This window comes from Triticum dicoccoides, chromosome 3B (genome assembly GCF_002162155.2).
Source record: "Triticum dicoccoides isolate Atlit2015 ecotype Zavitan chromosome 3B, WEW_v2.0, whole genome shotgun sequence".
Classification (NCBI taxonomy): Eukaryota; Viridiplantae; Streptophyta; class Magnoliopsida; order Poales; family Poaceae; genus Triticum; species Triticum dicoccoides.
The window spans coordinates 703,555,902-703,580,273 of NC_041385.1; the positions used below are offsets into that span (position 1 = coordinate 703,555,902).

Consider the following 24,372-nt stretch of genomic DNA (forward strand, 5'->3'; position numbering starts at 1 on the left):
CGGAGCCCCGGCGCCCCGCGCCCGTGACCCCGCCCCTCCTCCTTCTCTCCGGCCACCGGCGCCGCCCCGGCCGGATCCGCCTCCGCCGCGCCTCCCCGGCCATCTCCCCGCCTCCTCCGACCTCCCGCCGGCCGAACTCCGGCGAGAAGACCAGCGAACCTCGATGCCCGTGCCGAAGACCCCCTGGATCTGGAATTTGAGGTCGACCCCGTTATTTTTGACTAAGTCCCGAAATATTTTGACATTATCATGCCATGTTCATCGCATCATAACTCCATGCATACTGCTCCATTTCGTGCGTGTAATATGTCAAATTGTTCGTCTCAACGAGTACTTCATTTCATTCCATTGCATCATATTCATTTGAGTCCATCTTGATGCCTGAATCCTCGTTGCAAGAGTGCTAGGTGATGTTGTCTGCTGTCTGTTAACAAAACATGCTCATTTGTCATTTTTGCCATGTTTGATGTGTGCATCCTATGAGGTGGATGTCTACATGTGTTTTGAACTATGCCATGTCTTATTTACATAGGTGCTTACCATGTATTTTTGTGATCAATGTGATGACTAGCACAAGCATGTAAACTAGGCTTCGTGATATTGCTGATTTTAGTCCCTGTTCTGCTGTTATTTTGAGGCCATGTAAACTTGATGCTACAGAGAGATCCATGCTTATTTTGAGATACTTCAGTAAGGATGTTTTGAACATATGGTTATGTGCTAGCCATTCATGCCCATGTTTGAAATTATGGAGTAGTCTAGCATGTCATTTTCGTGCTCTATATTTGCTACAAAATGTTTTCTGGTAGAATGTTTACATGTTATTCAATTTTGCCAAGGTTGTTGTAGTTGATCCTTCCATGCTATGAACTTGTTCTTGCCTTGGTTAGCTTCATAAACATGTCTTCTTGCTGATGCTATGCTTATCTTGTCATGCAATGACTTGTGGTGAGTGAATCAAGCTTGTTAAGTAGTGTACTTGCTGTTACTGTTTTGCTAGGCTGAATCTGTTATTTTGTGATGCTATGTAAACCTGCTGCTACAAATCATTCTATGCATAATCTGGAGATGTTCACTAAGGGTGATTTGTTCTACATGTCATGCTCTATCCATCCATGCCCCTGGTTGCATTTATAGCCTGCTGTAGCTTGTTGTTTCCTTGCTCCAAAGTTGCTAAATAATGTTGCTGTCAGCCTGTTAACATTAAGTTCAGTTGTTGCCATGATTGTTGTTAGTGATCCATGCACCCTATGAACTTGCTCTTGACATGCTTAGCTTCATAAACATGTATTATTACTGTTGGGTGCCTTGTCATGCCATGTATTGCTCTGTTGTGAGTGGTACAAGCTCACCAACATGCCTACTTATCGTTGTTCCTGCCATGTTTGTATCTGTCATAACTTGCTATGTTTACATGGGTGCCATCATATTTTCTGTTCCTTTTTGGCTCATGGTCAGTAAGGGACTTTTGTTCTATGCATTTAGTAGTATCATGCCATGCCTTTGTTTGCCATGATAAATTCCTGTAACATGTTGTTTGATAGCTCTAAACATTGCAACCTGATGTTATTTTCTGCAAAGTCTGAACTGTTATTATTTGCAATCTTGCCATGTGTGTTTGAGCATGTTCTAATGATTTCTGAAGATAGCTCAGTGTTCATGTTTTGCTATGCTTTACCAGTACATCATGCCCATGCCTTTTGTTTTCATGTTGAGATGTTGTAGCATGTTGTTTTGGTGCTTGCTATATGCCTAGTTGCTCTTTTGGACAGATTGTTGCTATAACTTGTTTAGTGTGTGTGTGTTGAACCGTTGCTCCGTTTTGAGTGTGCTCTATATGAAACTTGCTTGATTTTGCATATAGCTTCATATTATCATGTTGCATCCTTGTTTTGAGGTGTTTGATTGATGTTTGATTGCTTTTTGCATCAATGCCATGTTTAACTTGCTTTGCTCATATCTTTTAGGTCGTAGCTCCGAATTAAATGAAGTTTATATGTAACTTGACTAGAATCTCGTGTAGATCTTCTTGGTGCATGTTAACTTGCTGTTTAACAACTTGAACATAAGGTTTATTCAGATCTGGACCAATTTCGAAATTTGCATATGAGGACTTACCGGAATTGTTATATGTTGTTTCCGGCCTCATTTAAACTTGCTTTGGTGTGTTGTTCTTGTTTGCATCATCTCTTGCCATGAGTAGCCTCATCTAGTTTTGTCATGCATCATGCTTGTTGTGCATCATGTCATGTTCATGTGTGGTGTGTTTACCTTGTTGTGTGCTTCTTTTCGATAGTTCCTGTTTCGTTGCGATCGTGAGGATTCGTTCGTCTACGCTTGGTTCAGCTTCATCCGTTCATCTTCTTCATGGACTCGTTCTTCTTCCTTGCGGGATTTCAGGCAAGATGACCGCTACCCTGGATCTCACTACTATCATTGCTATGCTAGTTGTTTCGTTCTATCGCTATGCTGCGCTACCTATCACCTGTTCTTCAAGCCTCCCCAAATTGCCATGAACCTCTAACCTTTGACACCCTTCCTAGCAAATCGTTGCTTGGCGCAAACCGTTGCTTGGCTATGTTACCACTTTGCTCGGCCCTCTTATAGCGTTGCTAGTTGCAGGTGAAGTTGAAGATTGCTCCATGGTGGACAGGATTATGTTGGGATATCACAATATCTCTTATTTAATTGATGCATCTATATACTTGGTAAAGGGTGGAAGACTCGGCCTTATGCCTGGTGTTTTGTTCCACTCTTGCCGCCCTAGTACCGTCATACCGGTGTTATGTTCCCGGATTTTGCGTTCCTTACGCGGTTGGGTGATTTATGGGACCCCCTTGACAGTTCGCTTTGAATAAAACTCCTCCAGCAAGGCCCAACCTTGGTTTTACCATTTGCCTCACCACCACCTACTTTTCCCTTGGGAGTCGCTCTCTCGAGGGTCATCTTTATTTTAGCCCCCCCCGGGCCAGTGCTTGTCTAAGTGTTGGTCCGAACCAAGTAGACTGCGGGGCCCCCTCGGGGAAACTCGAGGTTTGGTTTTACTCGTAGGATGTCTCATCCGGTGTTGCCCTGAGAACGAGATATGTGCAGCTCCTATCGGGATTGTCGGCGCATCGGGCGACTTTGCTGGTTTTGTTTTACCATTGTCGAAATGTCTTGTAAACCGGGATTCCGAGTCTGATCGGGTCTTCCTGGGAGAGGGTATATCCTTTGTTGATCGCGAGAGCTTATCATGGGCTAAGTTGGGACACCCCTGCAGGGTATAATCTTTCGAAAGCCGTGCCTGCGGTTATAGGCAGATGGGAATTTGTTAATGTCCGGTTGTAGATAACTTGACACCAGATCCGAATTAAAACGCATCAACCGCGTGTGTAGCCGTGATGGTCTCTTCTCGGCGAAGTCCGGGAAGTGAACACGGTTTTTGGGTTATGTTTGACGTAAGTAGGAGTTCAGGATCACTTCTTGATCATTGCTAGCTTCACGACCGTTCCTTTGCTCTCTTCTCGCTCTTATTTGCGTATGTTAGCCACCATATATGCTTAGTCGCTGCCGCAACCTCACCACTTTACCCCTTCCTTTCCCATTAAGCTTTGCTAGTCTTGATACCCATGGTAATGGGATTGCTGAGTCCTCGTGGCTCACAGATTACTACAACCACAGTTGCAGGTATAGGTTATGCGATGATCATGACGCGAGAGCGATGTTTGCTTGTTTTGGAGTTCTTCTTCTGCTTCTTCTTCGATCAGGGGATAGGTTCCAGGTCGGCAGCCTGGGCTAGCAGGGTGGATGTCGTTTGAGTTTCTGTTTGTGTTTCATCCGTAGTCGGATGATGCTCTTATGTATTGTGATGTTGTATTCGTGTGGCATTATATGCCTCTTGTATGTATCCCCATCTATTATGTAATGTTGATGTAATGATATCCACCTTGCAAAATCGTTTCGATATGCGGGTCTATCCTTGGTGGGACCTTCGAGTTCCTTTTGGATAGGGTCGCATATTGGGCGTGACATATCAATTCTCCATAACAAGTTCCAGATGGCCCGGCCGCCCTCCGGATTAGTGCTAGACGCAGTTTGAGATTCCCGGTTGGCCTCAGCAAAGGCAAACTCATATGCCGACTTCACCGAAAATTGTCCAAACCTCCTTGGTCCACATGCAACTGTATCCTCCTCAATCCTTGGAGCTGCTCTAATTTTAATGATCTCATCCACATCACAAGGCCAAAAATAATTCTGTAGCAAGTTCATATTCCACGAGCCATTGTCATTAAGTAGTTCGGACACATAGCGGATACGGCAATTACCTCTTGGAGAGACCGGTTTGAAAGAGTGGGGTCTAGGTATCCAATTGTCTCTCCATACACAAATTTTTGCTCCATTGCCCACTCTCCAGACTAGTCCTTTTTTCAGGAGCTCTAGTCCATAACTTATAGCTTGCCAAGACGGGAAGCATTACCAGAAAAGACCGTGTCCTCAAGCTGACCCTCCGGGTAATAACGAGATTTTAATAGTCGAGCACAAGGGCTTTCCGGCCTATCAATAAGCCTCCAAGCTTGGCGAGCGAGGAGTGCTTGGTTGAACAATCTGTAGTCCCGAAAGCCAAGCCCTCCTTTACATTTTGGCTGCATAAAAAAATCCCAGGACTTCCAATGTACTTTCTTGCGTCCATCTTTAGAACCCCAATAGAAGTTTCTCACCATCCTTGTTAGGTAATCGCAAACTGAGAATGGGAGTTTAAAAATGCCCATGATGTATGTTGGGAGAGATTATGCAACTGACTTGATTAAAACTTCACGGCCCGGCTGCGCGAACCACCCATCTCCCCATTGTATAAGTCTCTTAGTAAGACTAGCTTGCAAATTTTGGAACCGTCCTTTAGACATCCGACCTTCAGGTGTGGGAAGACCCAAATACTTTTCTTTGAATTCAACCTTAGTGACTTCAAGGACATTTCAGACCGCTTCCTGTGCAGCTTCTGAACATGCATGTCCGAACAGTATGGAGCATTTGTTGAGATTAATGCTCTGGCCAGTAGCACTTGCATATAGGTCCAATATCTCCTTGACTTTCAAAGCTTGCTCCTGTGTTGCTTCAAAAAATAGTAAAGATTCAGCGGCGAATAAGAGATGCGATATTCCCGGTGCCCTTCTACAGATTTTAACAGGAGTGATATTTCCAATATTAACTTCATGCTTCAGAATGGTAGAAAGCCCGTCAGCAACCAAAAGGAATAAGAAGGGTGATAATGGGTCACCTTGCCGTAGCCCTCGCGATGGTGCAAACGAATCTAGAAGGTTCCATTAAGTTTTACCGAATACCTCACCGAAGTGACACATGTCATAATCCAGTCAACCCAACGATGAGAGAAACCCAATCAACTCTGTCATACGCCTTTGATAAGTCGAGCTTGTAGGCACAAAAGCTTCTGGTAGGATCTTTCTCTTGCTTTATATGATGGATGCACTCAAATGCAATGAGTGCATTATCCCTTATCATCCTTCCGGGGATGAAAGCACTTTGTTCCGGCGATATGATATCACCTAGAATTGGCCGCAGCTGGTTCACCAAACAATTTGATATGACCTTATAGATTACATTACATAAAGTCATAGGCCTAAAATCAGTCAACTTTGAAGGATTAAGAACTTTTGGGATAAGAACGATTGAGGTTGAATTAACCCCTTCCGGTATCACACCTGAGTTAAAAAAATCCTTCACCGACGTGATTACACTGTCCCGCATCGTACTCCAATTGCGCTGAAAGAAACATGCGGGAAATTCATCTGGTCCGGGCCTTCAATGGTCCAATCTGAAAGAGGGCATCTGCAATCTCCTCGTCGCTGAAAGGAGCACATAGCTTAGCATTATCGTCATCAGAGATCAATGCATCAAACAGACTCAAAACCGGAGTATGGATGAGATTCGGATCAGCAGTGTACATTCCTTGGAAGTACTCGTTAGCCATCTTTCTCATTGTCGCCTCGTCTGAATGTGCAACCCCACTGTCATCAACAAGTTCACGGATTTTATTCTTGCGAGCTCTCCAAACTGCCTTACTCTGAAAGTATTTCGTGTTCTTATCCCCCTCTTTCAACCAATTTATTCTCGACCTTTAGAGCCATAGCATCTCTTCCTGGTATAGTAATTCATTCATTCTATCAGTTACTCGCCGTATATCCTGAGGATCAACATTCATATTCATTAGTTCCTCTAGTTGTGATCTGGACTTGGCAAGCTCACGGGTGATATTACCAAACTTCTTCCTACTCCAAATACCTAAAGTCGACATGGTCTTCTTTAGGGCTGACTGTAATTGTTCAAGGTTCCCAATGGAGCCCGCCGGCTCCCAGGCTTGATGTACCAACTCGGGTAGCTCGCCACTTCTAGCCCAAAAAATCTCATATTGGCATTGTTGTCCTGTTTTTGGTCCAGGATCCGGAGCGCCCTTAAGGACAAGAACTACGTGATCAGAACAGGGTGACACCACATGGGACACCGAAGAGAAAGCAAACATATTACGCCGTGCACTCGAGGCCACATCACGATCCAACCGTACACGCACATTTGCTGTCCCGCTTCTCTTATTATCATATGTGAACGACACACCTGAGAAACCGATATCCACCAGCTGACATACCTCCAGCACATCCTGAAAGGCTGTCATTTGTACTTCAGGTCTTGGTGTTGCCGACAAATGCTCAAAATCCCATAGACACTCATTGAAATCCCCAATTACCAGCCAAGGAAGATCCGAGGTTGTGTATAGGGATTGAAATTTCTGCCACATAAGATGACAATTCTCAACACACGGCTCCCCGTACACAAAGGTTATCCTGAATGGTTCGGCGTCAGCATGTAAACGAACCACCACATCAATGTATCGATCATCCTTGTCCATAATATCCACTAAGATTTTCATGCCAAAAAAGAGCAAGGCCCCCGCTGAGGCCATTGCTGTCCACACTACTAAAGCCTTTCAGACCTAGACGGCCTCTCAATCTCCTCATTTTATCTTTTTTCTGTCTTGTCTCACACAAAAACACCATCCTGGGGGAATGCGACTGCACTGGCGTCGCTAACTCGCGAACTGTCCGGGGATTCCCCCCTCCCCGGCAGTTCCAACTCATGAGATCCATTAATTTCGGCGGCACTCCTCATGGGAGCCCGCCAAAGATGAGGAATTCTTTTGCACATTGGTAGTAGCCACGGCCTTACTTGAGTTATCTGATTTTGGTCTCTTCAAATCTTGCTTCGACGGCGGACTTGCTGGAACAGTCCCCGGCCCTGGCAAGGACAAAACATCCTTAGGGGGATCTAGCCCCGAGGCACTTGCATCCACTCCCCTCTTTCTGTTCAAATCTCCGTCCTGAAGCTCATTCTCTGTTCGTTTATCTAAGTCCATAGCAGCAGCCTGAGACGTTGTTTTTGCAGAGTTCTCACCCGTCTCCTGGATTCGACCCCCTCCTCTATTTCCTCCCCTCATACTCCAAGCTGCTCTCAGCTCTCTGGAAATCAATGCTTTTTTGTCATGAACACCATCTCCATGCTCCGTATATAAGTGACCAATCATGCCACAGACCGCACACCAATCCGGAAGACGTTCATACTTTACTTTTAAAATCTGCCTTTTCTGCTTTTTCACGATGGAGACATGGCTTTTAAGAGGCTTCCTCACATCCAGGGTAACCCTAGCCCTATAGAAATTACCAGCAAAGTCTCCAGGGTCATCTTCATCCTTGCACACTGCCCCCACCTTAGCAGCCAGGGGTTTTACCAAAGGACCATACCCATCGGGCAAATCATGTATTTGGATCCAGATTTTGAAGCGGTTCAAATCGATGAGAGATGGCTTTGTGAAACCATCATAGACCGCAAGCACCACTGGCTGTCCTCTAAAAGCCCACAGACCACCCTCCATCACCTTGATCCAATCTCCCAAACAAGAAAATTGCATAGTATATAGATTATCTCCCAAAGATCTGAATTTCACTGGTTGCGCTAAATCCCACGCACTCCTCATGTTCTTGTAGAACTAGAAGTCGCCATACTCCTTAGATGTGTGTACCTTGCCTATCGCGAGCCAACCGGGATTGGCAGCAGCATCCGGCACCACATCTTCAAAAACTAGGTCATCAAATTCCTCCTTAACGATCCCAAGTTCCGCCATCATCTAATCTAGTCCCTTTTCCTCCTGCGTGCATGAAGTAGACGGCGCCGCCATCTGAACCCTAGGCTCCCCGAGGGACGAGGCGGCACTAGAGCGTTTCCTCCCAAACCCTAGCCAAGGCCGGGCAGCAACGCGGAGGTTGCCCCGTGGTTGGCCCGAGCGTCGGGGCGAGAAAGGGAGATCAGCGTCGATGGTATTCTCAAGGGCGGCGGGCACCGAGAGGAGAGAACCCTAGCGAGAGGGGATGTGTATAGATATGTATACTCCATATATTTGTAGATACATATCTTAATATGGTCGGCAGATTTCTACGGCGACCGTATACATTGAGAATGGTGCAGAGGCTGTTTTGCATGCAATGTTGGGGGTTGGGGCCTTAAGTTACCTCCTTGATTTTTATTTCCATACAGAAATCTCATTGAAATCACCGAAAACAATTCACGGTTGGCCAACCTCCTTCCGTAGAGGGAGTGAAGATAATCCTAAGTCAAGTGCTTCCGGTCAATCCTAATAGCATCTCCAGCCGTTGCCCCCCCGGAGGCGCCTAAAATCGGCGCCTGGGGGCGAGCCGGCGCAAAAAAAGGCCTGGGGGCGAGTTGTCCCCCAGTCGCCGGCCCCAGGGCCGCCCCAGGCGCGTCTAATTTTTTTAAAAACGTTCGGCGAAGTTTGGTTAAATACGACTAAATTACGACAAACTTTGGCATATATTACACATGTTCGCGACGTGTTACATAGCAAATATAACTAAAACAAGAAATCGCTAAACGAGGAGTAGTCGCCTCGTCGCCGCCGCCGCCGTCATCGTCCTTCTCCTCCTTGACGCGGCCGTCCCTGCTGGCCCCTGCCCGGCATCGCCATGGCGGACTGGTGGCGACGGCGGCGGCGCATCGTCGTCGCTGTCGTCGAGGACGACGACTCCTCCTTCTTCGCGGCCCCGGCGGCGCTGCTCGAAGCGCCGCAGGGCGGCGACCTGGCGCTCTCTCTCCATCTTCAGGAAGTCCTTGCGCGCCCATTTCAGGGCCCCCTCGTCGTCGAGCTCAACGTTGCTGGGCTCTGTCTTCACGGTGGGGAGCCCCGGCTCCGTTTTTCACCGGCGCTAGCCCCACCTCCGTCTTTGGCTTGACGAAGCGCGGAGGAGCCGACGAGGGGGCGCGCCGGCCGCCCTAGTTGATGACGATGCCGGCGCTGCGAGTGCGCCGGCCGAGCGGCGTCTCCACCGCGGGCTCGGCCTTGATGCCGAGTAGCGCCGGAGAACCAGAGGAGTGGAAGAAGATCGCGACGAGGAGTGGGAGGAGGAAGACGAGGAGGTGACGAACCTCCTAGGCATCCATTGCCCGGCGTGTCGGCGGTGGGCCGGGGCCGCCGGGGGAGGGTATGCCAATGGCGGGTCGTTGCCGCCCTCAAGGTGCGCCAGCACGCCCTCGGGCGTGCGGCCGGGGACGCCCCACCACACGTGGCGCCCCTCGCTGTTCTTCGTGCCGCCCACCACCGGCACCCCGTTGGCGGACGCCAGCCGCTGCTCCTGACGGCGCTGGAAGTACTCCGCCCACGCCGCGTGGTTGTCGGTGATGTACTGGGGGAGGGCGAGCTGCTCGTCGGTGAGGGAGGCGCGCACGAGCTCGACCTCGGCAACGAAGTAGGGGGGGCGCACCACGGCGTTGAGCAACGGGGGAACGGGCACTCCCCCGTTGCTGAGCCTCCACCCCGTCGGCCCGGCGTGCATGTCCGGCGGCGCCGGGACGTTGGCCTCGAACAGGAGCCACGATTCATGTTCGTGCAGCGAGCGGCGGCCGAAGCCATTGGCCGCCGCAGCGTCGCTGGGGAAACTGCGACCATAGGGCGCACGGGAGAGGGAGAGAGGGGGGGATCGGCAGCGGCACACGGGAGAGGGAGAGGGAGGGCTCGGCGGCGGTGTACGGGAGAGGGAGAGCTCGGCGGCTAGGGCTGGTGTGGCCAGAGGCAAGGGAGGCCCTGGGGAACCGAGATGATGAGGGCGACGAAGCGCCCGTCTCGTTGACTCGGCGGGCCCGCGGCTGCTTCGCACGAAAACCACTCGCCCCGGCGCCTCCGGGCGCCCCCTAGCGCGCCGGGTTCGACCTGGGTTAGCCGACGCTGATTTCGGCCCAGGCCGGCGAAAATCGGGCTCCTGGGGGCGCGACTAGGACGTTTTTTTGACGCCGGCGCGAAAAAAACGCATGGAAAGGCCGTTCTGGGGGCGCGGCTGGAGATGCTGTAAGTTTCCCGTATATGCCGGTGAGATGCCATCCTCACATGCACATCCATGAAGCAAACAGATTTCAGGTTTTTCCCATGTTACATTGCCCTTTGGGTTTGGATTGTTGCGGTTTTCAAAAGACAATGTGCAGTTAAATGCTTCTGACCAGAGAGGCCTCACTCGCAGGTCGGAGCGTACCACCAGTAATTACTAACACTGATGTAGTACTTTCACGTCTTTGAGTTCTCTGCGTTCAGTTATCTCTCATCACCAGCATCACTCATACGTACGGTCATACCATTTGGGCCGGTAACGTCGCGAACAGGTTGCACCGGCAGACCGGGCACGTCGAGTGCTCGTGGAGCCACATGTCGACGCACTGCTGGTGGAACATGTGCAGGCACACCGGCATCCGCTTCACCGCGTCCCCCTTCTCCACCTCCCCGAGGCAAATCGTGCACTCCGACCGGCAACCGCCCTCCGGCTGCTCGTACGCCGGGATGTCATACGCCATCACCGCTCGCGCGCCGCCATGCACCGGCGGCTCCCGGGCCAGCACGGACATGTGACTCGGTGTCTGGTCCAGAAACTGCGGCAGAGCGCCGCCGCCGCCGCTTCGGCGGGCACGCTCGCACCGCCACCGCAGGCAGAGAAGCCGGCCCGCGCCACGAACTGCCCCAGGGATGGAGGCCAGGCACCGACTTAGCGCCGACAGCTGGAAGAGGTCGCCGCAGATGGCCGTGCAGACGCCGGCCGTGACGCTGACCCAGCAGAGGAGGAAGACGGAGGCCTCGAGGATGGAGCCCTTGCTGTGGGGCTTCCGCGCCAGGTTGACGAACGCGTAGACGATCATGGCCGTGCCGCCGATGCAGACGGTGTTGGCGATTGCCAGCAAGCACGCGCGGAAGAAGCAGTCCATGGCCGTGGCCTCTCGTGTCTTGATTTGACCGTGGAACTCGCCAGCTAGCTGCAAGAGTTCCAATGCGTACAGACGAAGCAAGCAACGAGCTCACCATAGGAGGAACCGAGGAAAGAGAGAAAACTAACCAAGCGGTTGTTGTTGTTGTATAGTACGATGAAATGTTGTGTAGATATTTTAATATGGCCGGCAGCATTTCTACGGCGACCTTTTACATTTCGAATGGCGCACAGGCTGTTTTGTTACCTCAACGGTGGAGAGTAACATGCACATAGGCGACCTTTTACATTTAGAATGGCGCAGAGACCTTTCACATTTAGAGGCCGTTCGGAATCTCTTCGCTATGTAACTCCGCTGAAGAGCGGAGCGGTATTCGGCGGAATTTTGACGAGCACCCAACGCCCACTCCGCTCCCTGGCAAAAGGAGTGGAGTATTGCCAAACATAGCCTTAATATACAGCATTAGGGTCTTTAAAGTTATCTCGTCGGTTTTTGTTTCCATATAAAATCTCATTGAAATCACCGAAAACAATCCGCACGTTACATCATGTGCGGTCAGTGTTTTCCGGTTTTTTCATCGGCAAGACCCTAGAAAATGCATGGATTGTTAGACATCAACAGTACTTGTCATGCATGCTTGCCATGGTCACCCTAGAAAATAGGTAAGATTTTAATTTTTTTGTTTAAAATAGAAAACTGAAAATAAATATGTGAAATTAAGAAGTTAATCAAATACAACAGACCATCTTCCATTTTTTGAATTTTAAAACTCTCAAAAGAAATAAAAGAGATAAATTATATATGATTTTAAAGTTGTTATTTACAATAGAAAACTGAAAATAAATATGTGATTTAAGAAGTTAAATCAAATACAACATATTATGTTGCATTTTTTGATATTTAAAATTGTCAGAATAAACGAAAGAGAAAAAATAGATTTGATTTTAAATCATTTCAAATTTAAGAAAGAAAATAAATATTTGTTTGAATAATTGAAATAGAACACATGAAAATAATAAAAAGTGAACATGTTTTGCGCACGGGCGAGGCATGCGTGGGACTGCCCACCCGAATTGGACCCAAGCAATCGGCGTGCGGGCGAGGCAGGCGCGGGACGGCCCACCCGAATTGGGCCCAAGGTAGCGGCGCGCCGGGCACAGCCGAGGGTTGCTGGGATTTTAGTCCCACCTCGCCAAGCGAAGGGAGCTTGCACCGGTTTATATACCGGGGTGAGCTCTCCCTCTCAAGTTCCTATGTAAAGAGGGCATCACATTGCCCAACCCGGTCTGTCCCTGCCCCATGGGGCCCACTAGCTGTATATTTGCTATCGTGGCGGGCCTACATCCTAGCCCAATAAACGATTGGGTTTCTAGTCGTATGCAGACCATTAAATTGTGAATTATGTAGCTAGTGGACAGGCATTTTTATCTCTTATTTATTTTTTGAATTTGTCACATGGCACTCTAAAATATAAAGAATTGTCAAGAATATAACACAACATTATTTCATACATTTCAGAATTTAATAACTGTTAGAAAAATGAAAGAGAAAAAATATATACTATTTAAAATTATCTCAAACATATAACTAAGTGAAATAAATGAGAACATATTATCTTCCATTTTTGAATTTTAAAACTGGCAGAATAAATGAAAGAGGAAAAATAGATTTGATTTCCAAAATTTTCAAATATAAAAGAGCAAATAAATATTTGCAGTCAACTTGCAGCAATGGACATGCTGGTGTATTTGACCATGTATAACAAAATTGGGGTCATTTGGAGATGATCCAAAAAATCACCTTTCATAATTGAGACCAAATGGTCCCTTTCTGGTGTGGTGATTTTTTTGACCTCCTCCAAATGAAATTAAATTTTGCACACATGTTCTCCTACACAAACATAACAAGGTTTTCAAGGTTTTACAATTTTTTGAATTTTTTTGAATTTATACTGCCATGTAGACTGACTGTTGAAGAAATCGGTCTATACCTTAAGGAGACATTGTAAACTAAATCTATTTTGAAATTTTCCTCCATAGCTATGTTTGGCACATGTATTTGACCATGTATAACAAACTTGGGGTCATTTGGATTTTGTCCAAAAAATCACCTTTTATAAAAAAACTGGCTTAAGTGAGACCAAATGACCCCTCTGCGGTGTGGTGATTTTTTTGACCTCCTCCAAATGAACTTAAATTTTGCACACATGTTCTCCTACACAAACATAGCTAAGTTTTCAAGGTTTTACAATATTTTGATTTTTTTGAATTTATACTGCCCTGTAGACTGACTGTTGAAGAAATCGGTCTATACTTTAAAGGGACATTCTAAACTAAATCTATTTTAAAATTTTCCTTGATGGTCATGTTTGGCACATGTATTTTACCATGTATAACAGATTTCGGGTCATTTGGAGATCGTCAAAAAATTCACCTTTTATAAAAATTCACTTTTGGAAGATGGGCACAATCTTTGATTTGGTATGCTTTGCAAATGGGGAACATCATGTTGCACATGGACACAACATGGGAACTGTATGCAGCATGTGTTATCACTGAAGCAACATTGAAGCAACCACTATGATCATTGCATCATTAGAATATAAACACTGAAACATAGCATAGCTAACCAGATTCCAGTGCATCTAGACAATACATATAGTTCACAGACATACGACAATGCTTAAAGTCTGCCATACTCCAGCTAGAACTACTTTCCAATAGTTCACAACCACATGGACTAGCGCAAAAGTAAAACATCATCAACTATACTGATGATGAGTAGCACTTCCAGCTGCACAGAGGGTTACTAGTGAAGGAAATATGCCCTAGAGGCAATAATAAAGTTGTTATTTATATTTATATCATGATAAATGTTTATTATTCATGCTAGAATTGTATTAATCGGAAACTTAGTACATGTGTGAATACATAGACAAACAGAGTGTCACTAGTATGCCTCTACTTGACTAGCTCGTTAATCAAAGATGGTTAAGTTTCCTAGCCATAGACATAAGTTGTCATTTGATAAACGGGATCACATCATTAGGGAATGATGAGATTGACTTGACCCATTCCGTTAGCTTAGCACTTGATCGTTTAGTATGTTGCTATTGCTTTCTTCATGACTTATACATGTTCCTATGACTATGAGATTATGCAACTCCCGAATACCGGAGGAACACTTTGTGTGCTACCAAACGTCACAACGTAACTGGATGATTATAAAGGTGCTCTACAGGTGACTTCAATGGTGTTTGTTGAGTTGGCATAGATTGAAATTAGGATTTGTCACTCTGATTGTCGGAGAGGTATCTCTGGGCCCTCTCGGTAATGCACATCACTATAAGCCTTGCAAGCAATGTGACTAATGAGTTAGTTACGGGATGATGCATTACGGAATGAGTAAAGAGACTTGCCGGAAACAAGATTGAACTAGGTATTGAGATACCGACGATTGAATCTCGGGCAAGTAACATACCGATGACAAAGGGAACAACGTATGTTGTTATGCGGTTTGACCGATAAAGATCTTCGTAGAATATGTGGGAGCCAATATGAGCATCCAGGTTCCGCTATTGGTTATTGGCCGGAGACGTGTCTCAGTCATGTCTACATAGTTCTCGAACCCGTAGGGTTTGCACGCTTAACGTTCGGTGACGATCTATATTATGAGTTTATGTGTTTTGATGTATAGAAGGTAGTTCGCTCCCAGATATGATCACAAACATGACGAGGAGTCTCGAAATGGTCGATACATAAAGATCGATATATTGGACGACTATATTTGGACGTTGGAATGGTTCCGGGTGAGTTCGGGCATATACCAGAGTACCGGGAGGTTACCGGAACACCCCAGGAGGTATATGGGTGTTATTGGGCCATAGTGGGAGAGAAGAGAGGGAGGCATAGGAAGGGGCGCGCCCCACTCAAGCCCAGTCCGAATTGGGTGGAGGGCCGGCCCCCCTTTCCTCCCCCCTCTCTCCCCCTTCCTTCCACTCCTAGTCCAACTAGGGAAGGGCGGGAATCCTACTCCCGGTGGGAGAAGGACTCCCCATGGGGCGCGCCATAGGAGGGCCGGCCCTCCCCCTCCTCCACTCCTTTATATACGGAGGAGGGGGGCACCCCATAGACACACAAGTTGATCATTGATATCTTAGCCTTATGCGGTGCCCCCCTCTACCATAATCCACCTCGGTCATATCGTTGCAGTGCTTAGGCGAAACCCTGTGCCGGTAGCTTCATCATCACCGTCATCACGCCATTGTGCTAACGAAGCTCTCCCTCGACACTCTGCTGGATTGTGAGTTCGTGGGACGTCACCGAGCCGAACGTGTGCAGATCGCGGAGGTGCCATACTTTCAGTACTAGGATCAGTCGGATCGTGAAGACGTAGGACTACATCAACCGCATTGTCATAACGCTTCCGCTTACGGTCTACGAGGGTACTTGGACAACACTCTCCCACTCGTTGCTATGCATCACCATGATCTTGTGTGTGCGTAGGAAATTTTTGGAATTACTGCGTTCCCCAACAGTGGCATTCGAGCCAGGTTTATGCGTAGTTGTTATATGCACGAGTAGAACACAAGTGAGTTGTGGGTGATAATAGTCATACTACTTACCAGCATGTCATACTTTGATTTGGTGGTATTGTTTGATGAAGCGGCCCGGACTGACATTACGCGTACGCTTACGCGAGACTATTTCTACCGACGTGCTTCGCACACAGGTGGCTGGCGGGTGTCAGTTTCTCCAACTTTAGTTGAATCAAGTGTGGCTACGCCCGGTCCTTGTTGAAGGTTAAAACATCACATACTTCACGAAAAAATGTTGTGGTTTTGATGTGTAGGTAAGAACGGTTCTTGCTCAGCCCGTAGCAGCCATGTAAAACTTGCAACTACAAAGTAGAGGATGTCTAACTTATTTTTGCAGGGCATGTTGTGATGTGATATGGTCAAGACATGATGCTAAATTTTATTGTATTAGATGAACATGTTTTGTAACAGAGTTATCGGCAACTGGCAGGAGCCATATGGTTGTCACTTTATTGTATGCAATGCAATCGCCCTGTAATTTTTTTTACTTTATCACTAAGCGGTAGCGATAATCGTAGAAACAATAGTTGGCGAGACGACAACGGTGCTACGATGGAGATCAAGGTGTCACGCCGGTGACGATGGTGATCATGACAGTGCTTTGGAGATGGTGATCAAAGGCACAAGATGATGATGGACATATCATATCACTTATATTGATTGCATGTGATGTTTATCCTTTATGCATCTTATTTTGCTTAGTTCGACGATAGCATTATAAGACGATCTCTCACTAAATTTCAAGGTACAAGTGTTCTCCCTGAGTATGCACCATTGTGAAAGTTTGTCGTGCCGAGACACCACGTGATGATCGGGTGTGATAAGCTCTACGTTCATATACAACGGGTGCAAGTTGATAACCCACAAGTGTAGGGGATCGCAACAGCTTTCGAGGGTAAAGTATTCAACCTAAATTTATTGATTCGACACAAGGGGAGCCAAAGAATATTCTTGAGTATTAGCAGTTGAGTTGTCAATTCAACCACACCTGGATAACTTAGTATCTGCAGCAAGGTATTTAGTAGCAAAGTAGTATGATAGTAATGGTAACAGTGGTAAAGATAAAGATAGCAAAAGATAATATTTTTGGGGTTTTGTAGTGATTGTAATAATAGCAACGGAAAAGCAAATACGCGAAGCACAATATATGAAAAGCTCGTAGGCAATGGATCAGTGATGGATGATTATGTCGGATGTGATTCCTCATGTAATAGCTATAACATAGGGTGACACAGAACTAGCTCCAATTCATCAATGTAATGTAGTCATGTATTCCGAATATAGTCATACGTGCTTATGGAAAAGAACTTGCATGACATCTTTTTTCCTACCCTCCCGTGGCAGCGGGGTCCTAGAGGAAACTAAGGGATATTAAGGCCTCCTTTTAATAGAGAACGGACCAAAGCATTAACACATAGTGAATACATGAACTCCTCAAACTACGGTCATCACCGAGAAGTATCCCGATTATTGTCACTTCGGGGTTGTCGGATCATAACACATTATAGGTGACTATAGACTTGCAAGATAGGATCAAGAACACACATATATTCATGAAAATATAATAGGTTCAGATCAGAAATCATGGCACTCGGGCCCTAGTGACAAGCATTAAGCATAGCAAAGTGATAGCAACATCAATCTCAGAACATAGCGGATACTAGGGATCAAACCCTAACAAAACTAACTTGATTACATGATAAATCTCATCCAACCCATCACCGTCCAGCAAGCCTATGATGGAATTACTCACGCACGGCGGTGAGCATCATGAAATTGGTGATGGAGGATGGTTGATGATGACGATGGCGACAAATCGCCCTCTCCGCAGCCCCAAAAGGACTCCAGATCAGCCCTCCCGAGAGAGATTAGGGCTTGGCGGCGGCTCCGTGTCGTAAAACGCGATGAAACTTCCTCTCTGATTTTTTTCTCCGTGAGACGGAATATATGAAGTTGGAGTTGAGGTCGGCGGAGCTGCAGGGGGGCCACGAGACAGGGGGGCGCGCCCCCACCCTCGTGGATAGGGTGTGGCCCCCCTGGTCTTCATCCTTTGCGAGCATTTTTTATATTTTCTGAAACTTGTCTCCGAGGATTTTCAGGTCATTCCGAGAACTTTTGTTTTCTACACATGAAACAACATCATGGTAATTCTGCTAAAAACAGCGTCAGTCCGGGTTAGTTACATTCAAATCATGCAAGTTGGAGTCCAAAACAAGGGCAAAAGTGTTTGGAAAAGTAGTTACGTTGGAGACGTATCAACTCCCCCAAGCTTAAACCTTTGCTTGTCCTCAAGCAATTCAGTCCATAAATTAGAAGTGATAAAGAAAAACTTTTACAAACTCTATTTGCTCTTGTTGTTGTAAACATGTATAGCCAGCATTCAAGTTTTAACAAGTATTATAAACTAACCATATTCACAATAACACCTCGGTCTCACAATTACTCATATTAATGGCATAATCAGCTAGCGAGCGATAATAATAAAACTCGGATGACAACACTTCCTCAAAACAATCATAACATGACACAACAAAATGGTATCTCGCTAGCCCTTTCTGAGACCGCAAAACATAAATGCAGAGCACCTTTAAAGATCAAGGACTGACTAAACATTGTAATTCATGGTAAAAGAGATCCAGTCAAGTCATACCCAATATAAACCAATAGTAATGAATGCAAATGACAGTGTGCTCTCTAGCGTGTGCTTTTTAATAAGAAGGTGATGACTCAACATAAAAGTAAATAGATAGGCCCTTCGCAGAGGGAAGCAGGGATTTGTAGAGGTGCCAGGGCTCGATTTTAAAATAAAGATTGAATAACATTTTGGGCGACATACTTTCACTGTCAACGCAACAACTATGGGATGGCTGTATCTTCCACACTACATGCATTATAGGCAGTTCCCACGCAGAATGGTAAAAGTTTATACTCCCCCAAGCTTAGGCTTTTGTCCTAAGTTGGTCTAATGCCACGGACCGCGGCTACTCTCCCCGGTGTACTGAGAGGTGTAATCAGGATACCATTGGTTGGATATCTCCTCCGGATCCCACTAATAAGATGATGGACAATATGGGTCCAGTGGTGGTTCCGGCTCGGGCTCAGGCTCTGGAGTGGATGCTTGGCCTCGATGAGCATACACCGCTTCCGGCGTGACAAGAAAATTATCTGCAGTCAAATCAAACAACAGAGGTGCATGCAGAATAATAGTCTCATTGTGTTTCTTATTAAATCTCAAGTTATACAGGAGTATCTTATCATTGTTATGAACAATAAACTCGTGTGCTACCATGCTCCTGTAATCTAAAGTGTAAAGAGGCAAAATTGTCTCCTCTTCCTCATAGTGCCTAATAGGTATCTCAAAGTGTTTAGCAAGACGTGCAGCATAGATACCTCCAAAAATGGGGCCTTTTGTACGATTCAGGTTTAGACGTTTAGCAATAACGGCACCCATACTAAAACTATTATCACCAAACAAGGCATGGAGTAGAATAATAATATCTGGGACACTGAAGTTTCCACTATTTCCACGACCAATCAAGCATCCACTAGCAAATATGGCAAAATAGCGCAATGCAGGAAAGTGTATGCTAGAGATTCTCGCATCAGAACCTTTCTTTGGATCCCCTACAGTGATAGTGTTAACAAAGCCATCCACATCGCTAGGATGTGGTTCCTCTAATTTTCCCCCAAAGGGTATCCTACATACCGCGCAAAAATCACGTAAAGACATTTCTCGGAGTTCATCATATAAATGGAATGATACTGAAGGCGGTGACTTCTTAGGATAATAATAAAAGTTTTGCACGAAAGTATTGGTAAGTAGGAGATACTGATCGATCCGGTCGAGGAGGAAATTTGTGAGGCTTGCATTCTCGATCAAAGAATAAAAATCTTCATAAATTCCAGCTTCTCTCAAGAAATCATCGCATGGCCATTCACACGGTCATATTTCCGCTATGCGAGGAAGACTATATTTGGCCTTTTCCTTCTCTTTAGCTTGTTTTTCCTGGGGACCTTGGCTAGAAGAGCCCCTCAAAAATCTCTTTAACATAATTTTTTGGAATTTTAGTAACTTCAAAATAAAAGTGAATAAAACTAAACAAGATTGATAGCAACTACTCCTACAAGTGCCTAGAGCCTATATCATGCATTAAAATTACTTGGGACCTCATAAATTTAACATGCAAGCTCAAGAACAGGGTCACCAAGGCAGTAGGATTTGCAATGAATAAAACACTAGAACAAAAACTATTTGGATCAATGGAGGAGTCACATACCAAGCAATAATCTCCGAAAGCAGTTTTGTGAATGGAGCTTTGAGCAAGGAGATCGAAAATCGCATCAAAATGAGCTAGAACTCGTGCTTGAGCTGGATGAGGATTTTTTTGGGAAGATGGAGTGTGTGGGTGCTGGCATAAGTGGAGGGGGTCCACCAGGGGCCCACGAGATAGTGGCGCGCCCAGGGGGTGTGGGCGCGCCCTCCACTCTCGTGGCCAGGTGGCAAACCCCCTGCAGTGTTTTCAGTGCCTAGAATCCTCAAATAATTCATCAAAAACCATACCAAATTTGCAGGGCATTTGGAGCATTTTTATTTTCGGGATATTTTTTATTGCATGGAGAATTCAAAAAACAGACAGATAAAACTATTTTTGCTTTATTTATTTTAAATAACAGAAAGTAAAAAGAGGGTATAGAAGGTTGTGCCCTCTAGTTTCATCCTTCTGATGATCATCAAAATGAATCCACTAACAAGGTTGATCAAGTCTTGTTAACAAACTCATTCCGAATAACACGGAACCGAAGAAATTTCGAAGTGACACTAGGTTACCTCAACGAGGATATGAACATCCCCAATAATAAGTATATCATACTTTTTCTTGACAGCAGGGAGAGGAAATTCAAAACCTCCAATAATAATTGATGGAAGTTTCTCAATAGTATTTAAGCTATGAACTTGAGGTTGTTTCCTCGGAAAATGCACTGTATGATCATTTCCATTAACATGAAAGGTGACATTGCCTTTGTTGCAATCAATAACAGCTCCTGTAGTATTTAAAAAGGGTCTACCAAGGATAATAGACATACTATCGTCCTCGGGAATATCAAGAATAACGAAGTCTGTTAAAATAGTAACATTTGCAACAACAACAGGCACGTCCTCACAAATGCCGACAAGTATAGCAGTTGATTTATCAGACATTTGCAAGGATATCTTAGTGGGTGTCGACTTACTTAATTCAAGTCTACGGTACAAGGAAAGAGGCATAACACTAACACCGGCTCCTAAATCGCATAAAGTAGTTTTAACATAATTTCTTTTAATGGAGCATGGTATAGTGGGTACTCCGGGATCACCAAGTTTCTTAGGTATTCCACCCTTAAAGGTATAGTTGGCAAGCATGGTGGAAATCTCAGCTTCAGGTATTTTCCTCTTATTAGTGATGATATCTTTCATATATTTGGAGTAAGTGTTGTTTTAAGCATATTAGTTAAGCGCATGCGTAAGAAAATAGGTCTAATCATTTCAGCAAAACGCTCGAAGTCCTCATCATCCTTTGTCTTGGATGGTTTAGGAGGAAAGAGCATGGGTTTCTGAACCCATGGTTCTCTTTCTCTACCGTGTTTCCTAGAAACAAAATCTCTCTTATCATAATGTTGGTTTCTTGATTGTGGGTTATCAAGACCAACAACAGGTTCAATTTCTATATCATTGTTATTACTAGGTTGGGCATCTACATGATCGTCATTATTAGCATTATCATCAGGTTCATGTTCATCTCTGGATTGTGTTTCAGCATTAGAGATAGAAGTATTATTAGGATTCTCAGGTGTTTCTACATTAGGTTCACTAGAATAATGCAAAGTCCTATCATTCTTCTTTTTCTTCCTCTTAGAAGAACTAGGAGCATCTAGATTATTATTCTGAGAATCTTGTTAAATTCTTCTAGGGTGGCCTTCAGGATACAAAGGTTCCTGAGTCATTTTACCAGTTCTAGTAGCCACTCTAACAGCAAAGTCATGTTTATTATTTAATTCAACTAGCAATTCATTCTGAGCTTTAAGTACTTGTTCAGCTTGAGTAGCAATCATAGAAGCATGTTTACTAGTGAGTTTAAGTTCATCTTTAACTCTAGCTATATAATCATTCAAGCATCCTATCGTATAAGCATTATTCTTCAATTGTCTACCAACATAATAATTGAAATTTGCTTGTCTATCCATGAAATCATCAAATTCATCTAAGCATGGACTATGATATTTAGTAGACGGGATTTCATCTTTATCATATCTATAGAGAGAATTTACCTTCACTACCTTTGTGGGGTTATCAAGACAATGTGTTTCTTCAACAAGAGGTATATTAAGACCATGTATTTCTTCAATAGGAGGTAAATTCTTAATGTCTTCAGCTTTCAATCCTTTCTCTTTCATTGATTTCTTTGCCTCTTGCATATCCTCAGGACTGAGAAATAGAACACCTCTCTTTTTCGGAGTAGGTTTAAGAATAGGCTCGGGAGTTGGCTCAATTGGTTAAGGAATTGCCTCAGGAATTGGCTCAAGAAGAGTCCAATTATTTTCATTTGTCAACATATTGTTCAATAATAATTCAGCTTCATCGACTGTTCTTTCCCTGAAAACACAACCAGCACAACTATCCCTGTGGTCCTTGGAAGCATCAGTTAATCCATTATAAAAGATATCAAGTATTTCATTTTTCTTAAGTGGATGATCAGGCAAAGCATTAAGTAATCGGAGAAGCCCCCCCAAGCTTGTGGGAGACTCTCTTCTTTGATTTGCACAAAATTATATATTTCCCGCAAGGCAGCTTGTTTCTTATGAGCAGGAAAATATTTAGCAGAGAAGTAATATATCATATCCCGGGGACTACGCACACAACCAGGATCAAGAGAATTAAACCAAGTCTTAGCATCACCCTTTAATGAGAACGGAAATATCTTAAGTATGTAATAATAGCGAGACATCTCATCATTAGTAAACAGGGTGGCTATATCATTTAACTTGGTGAGATGTGCCACAATAGTTTCAGATTCAGTGCCATAAAAAGGATCGGATTCAACTAAAGTAATAATCTCAGGATCAACAGAGAATTCATATTCCATATCAGTAACAAAGATAGGTGAAGTGGCAAAAGAAGGGTCATGTTTCATTCTAGCATTTAGAGTCTTTTGTTTCAGCTTAGCTAGTAATTTCTTAAGATCTGATCTATCATTGCAAGCAAGAAAATCTCTAGCAGTTTCTTCATCCATAACATAACCTTCAGGAACAACAGGCAATTCATAATCGTTCGGAGAACCTTCATCATCACTATCATCAATAATTTCATTCTCAATAATTTCATTATCCCTAGCCTTAGTAACTTGTTCATCAAGAAATTCACCTAATGGTACAGTAGTATCAAGCATAGAAGTATTTTCATCATAAGTATCATGAGTAGCAGAAGTGGCATCATCAATAACATGCGACATATTAGAATTCATAGAAGTAGCAGGTTTAGGTGTCGCAAGCTTATTCATAACAGAAGGAGAATCTAGCAGAGCTAGATGGCAGTTCCTTACCTCCCCTCGTAGTTGAGGGATGAATTTTAGTTCTTTGATCTTTCAAGTTCTTCATAGTGATCAGCAGATATAAATCCCAAGTGACTCAGAGAATAGAGCTATGCTCCTCGGCAACGGCGCCAGAAATTAGTCTTGATAACCCACAAGTGTAGGGGATCGCAACAGCTTTCGAGGGTAAAGTATTCAACCCAAATTTATTGATTCGACACAAGGGGAGCCAAAGAATATTCTTGAGTATTAGCAGTTGAGTTGTCAATTCAACCACACATGGATAACTTAGTATTTGCAGCAAGGTATTTAGTAGCAAAGTAGTATGATAGTAATGGTAACAGTGGTAAAGATAAAGATAGCAAAAGATAATATTTTTGGGGTTTTGTAGTGATTGTAATAATAGCAACAGAAAAGTAAATACGCGAAGCACAATATATGAAAAGCTCGTAGGCAATGGATCAGTGATGGATGATTATGTCGGATGTGATTCCTCATGTAATAGCTATTACATAGGGTGACATAGAACTAGCTCCAATTCATCAATGTAATGTAGGCATGTATTCCGAATATAGTCATACGTGCTTATGGAAAAGAACTTGCATGACATCTTTTGTCCTACCCTCCCGTGGCAGCGGGGTCCTAGCGGAAACTAAGGGATATTAAGGCCTCCTTTTAATAGAGAACCGGACCATAGCATTAACACATAGTGAATACATGAACTCCTCAAACTACGGTCATCACCGAGAAGTATCCCTATGATTGTCACTTCGGGGTTGTCGGATCATAACACATAATAGGTGACTATAGACTTGCAAGATAGGATCAAGAACACACATATATTCATGAAAACATAATAGGTTCAGATCTGAAATCATGGCACTCGGGCCCTGGTGACAAGCATTA

General features: G+C 44.7%; 1 protein-coding gene across 1 annotated transcript; it reads right to left on the bottom strand.

Moving 5' to 3' along the window:
* Positions 1-10,677: 10,677 nt before the first annotated feature.
* On the bottom strand, positions 10,678-11,304 carry LOC119281901 (probable E3 ubiquitin-protein ligase ATL45). The gene has a single exon (XM_037562308.1). It carries the CDS (start codon positions 11,302-11,304, stop codon positions 10,678-10,680), a length of 627 nt encoding a protein of 208 aa, XP_037418205.1.
* Positions 11,305-24,372: the final 13,068 nt, after the last annotated feature.

Excerpts from the sequence above, each read along its gene's own strand:
- LOC119281901 (XM_037562308.1), bottom strand. The coding sequence starts at position 11,304 with ATGGACTGCTTCTTCCGCGCGTGCTTGCTGGCAATCGCCAACACCGTC.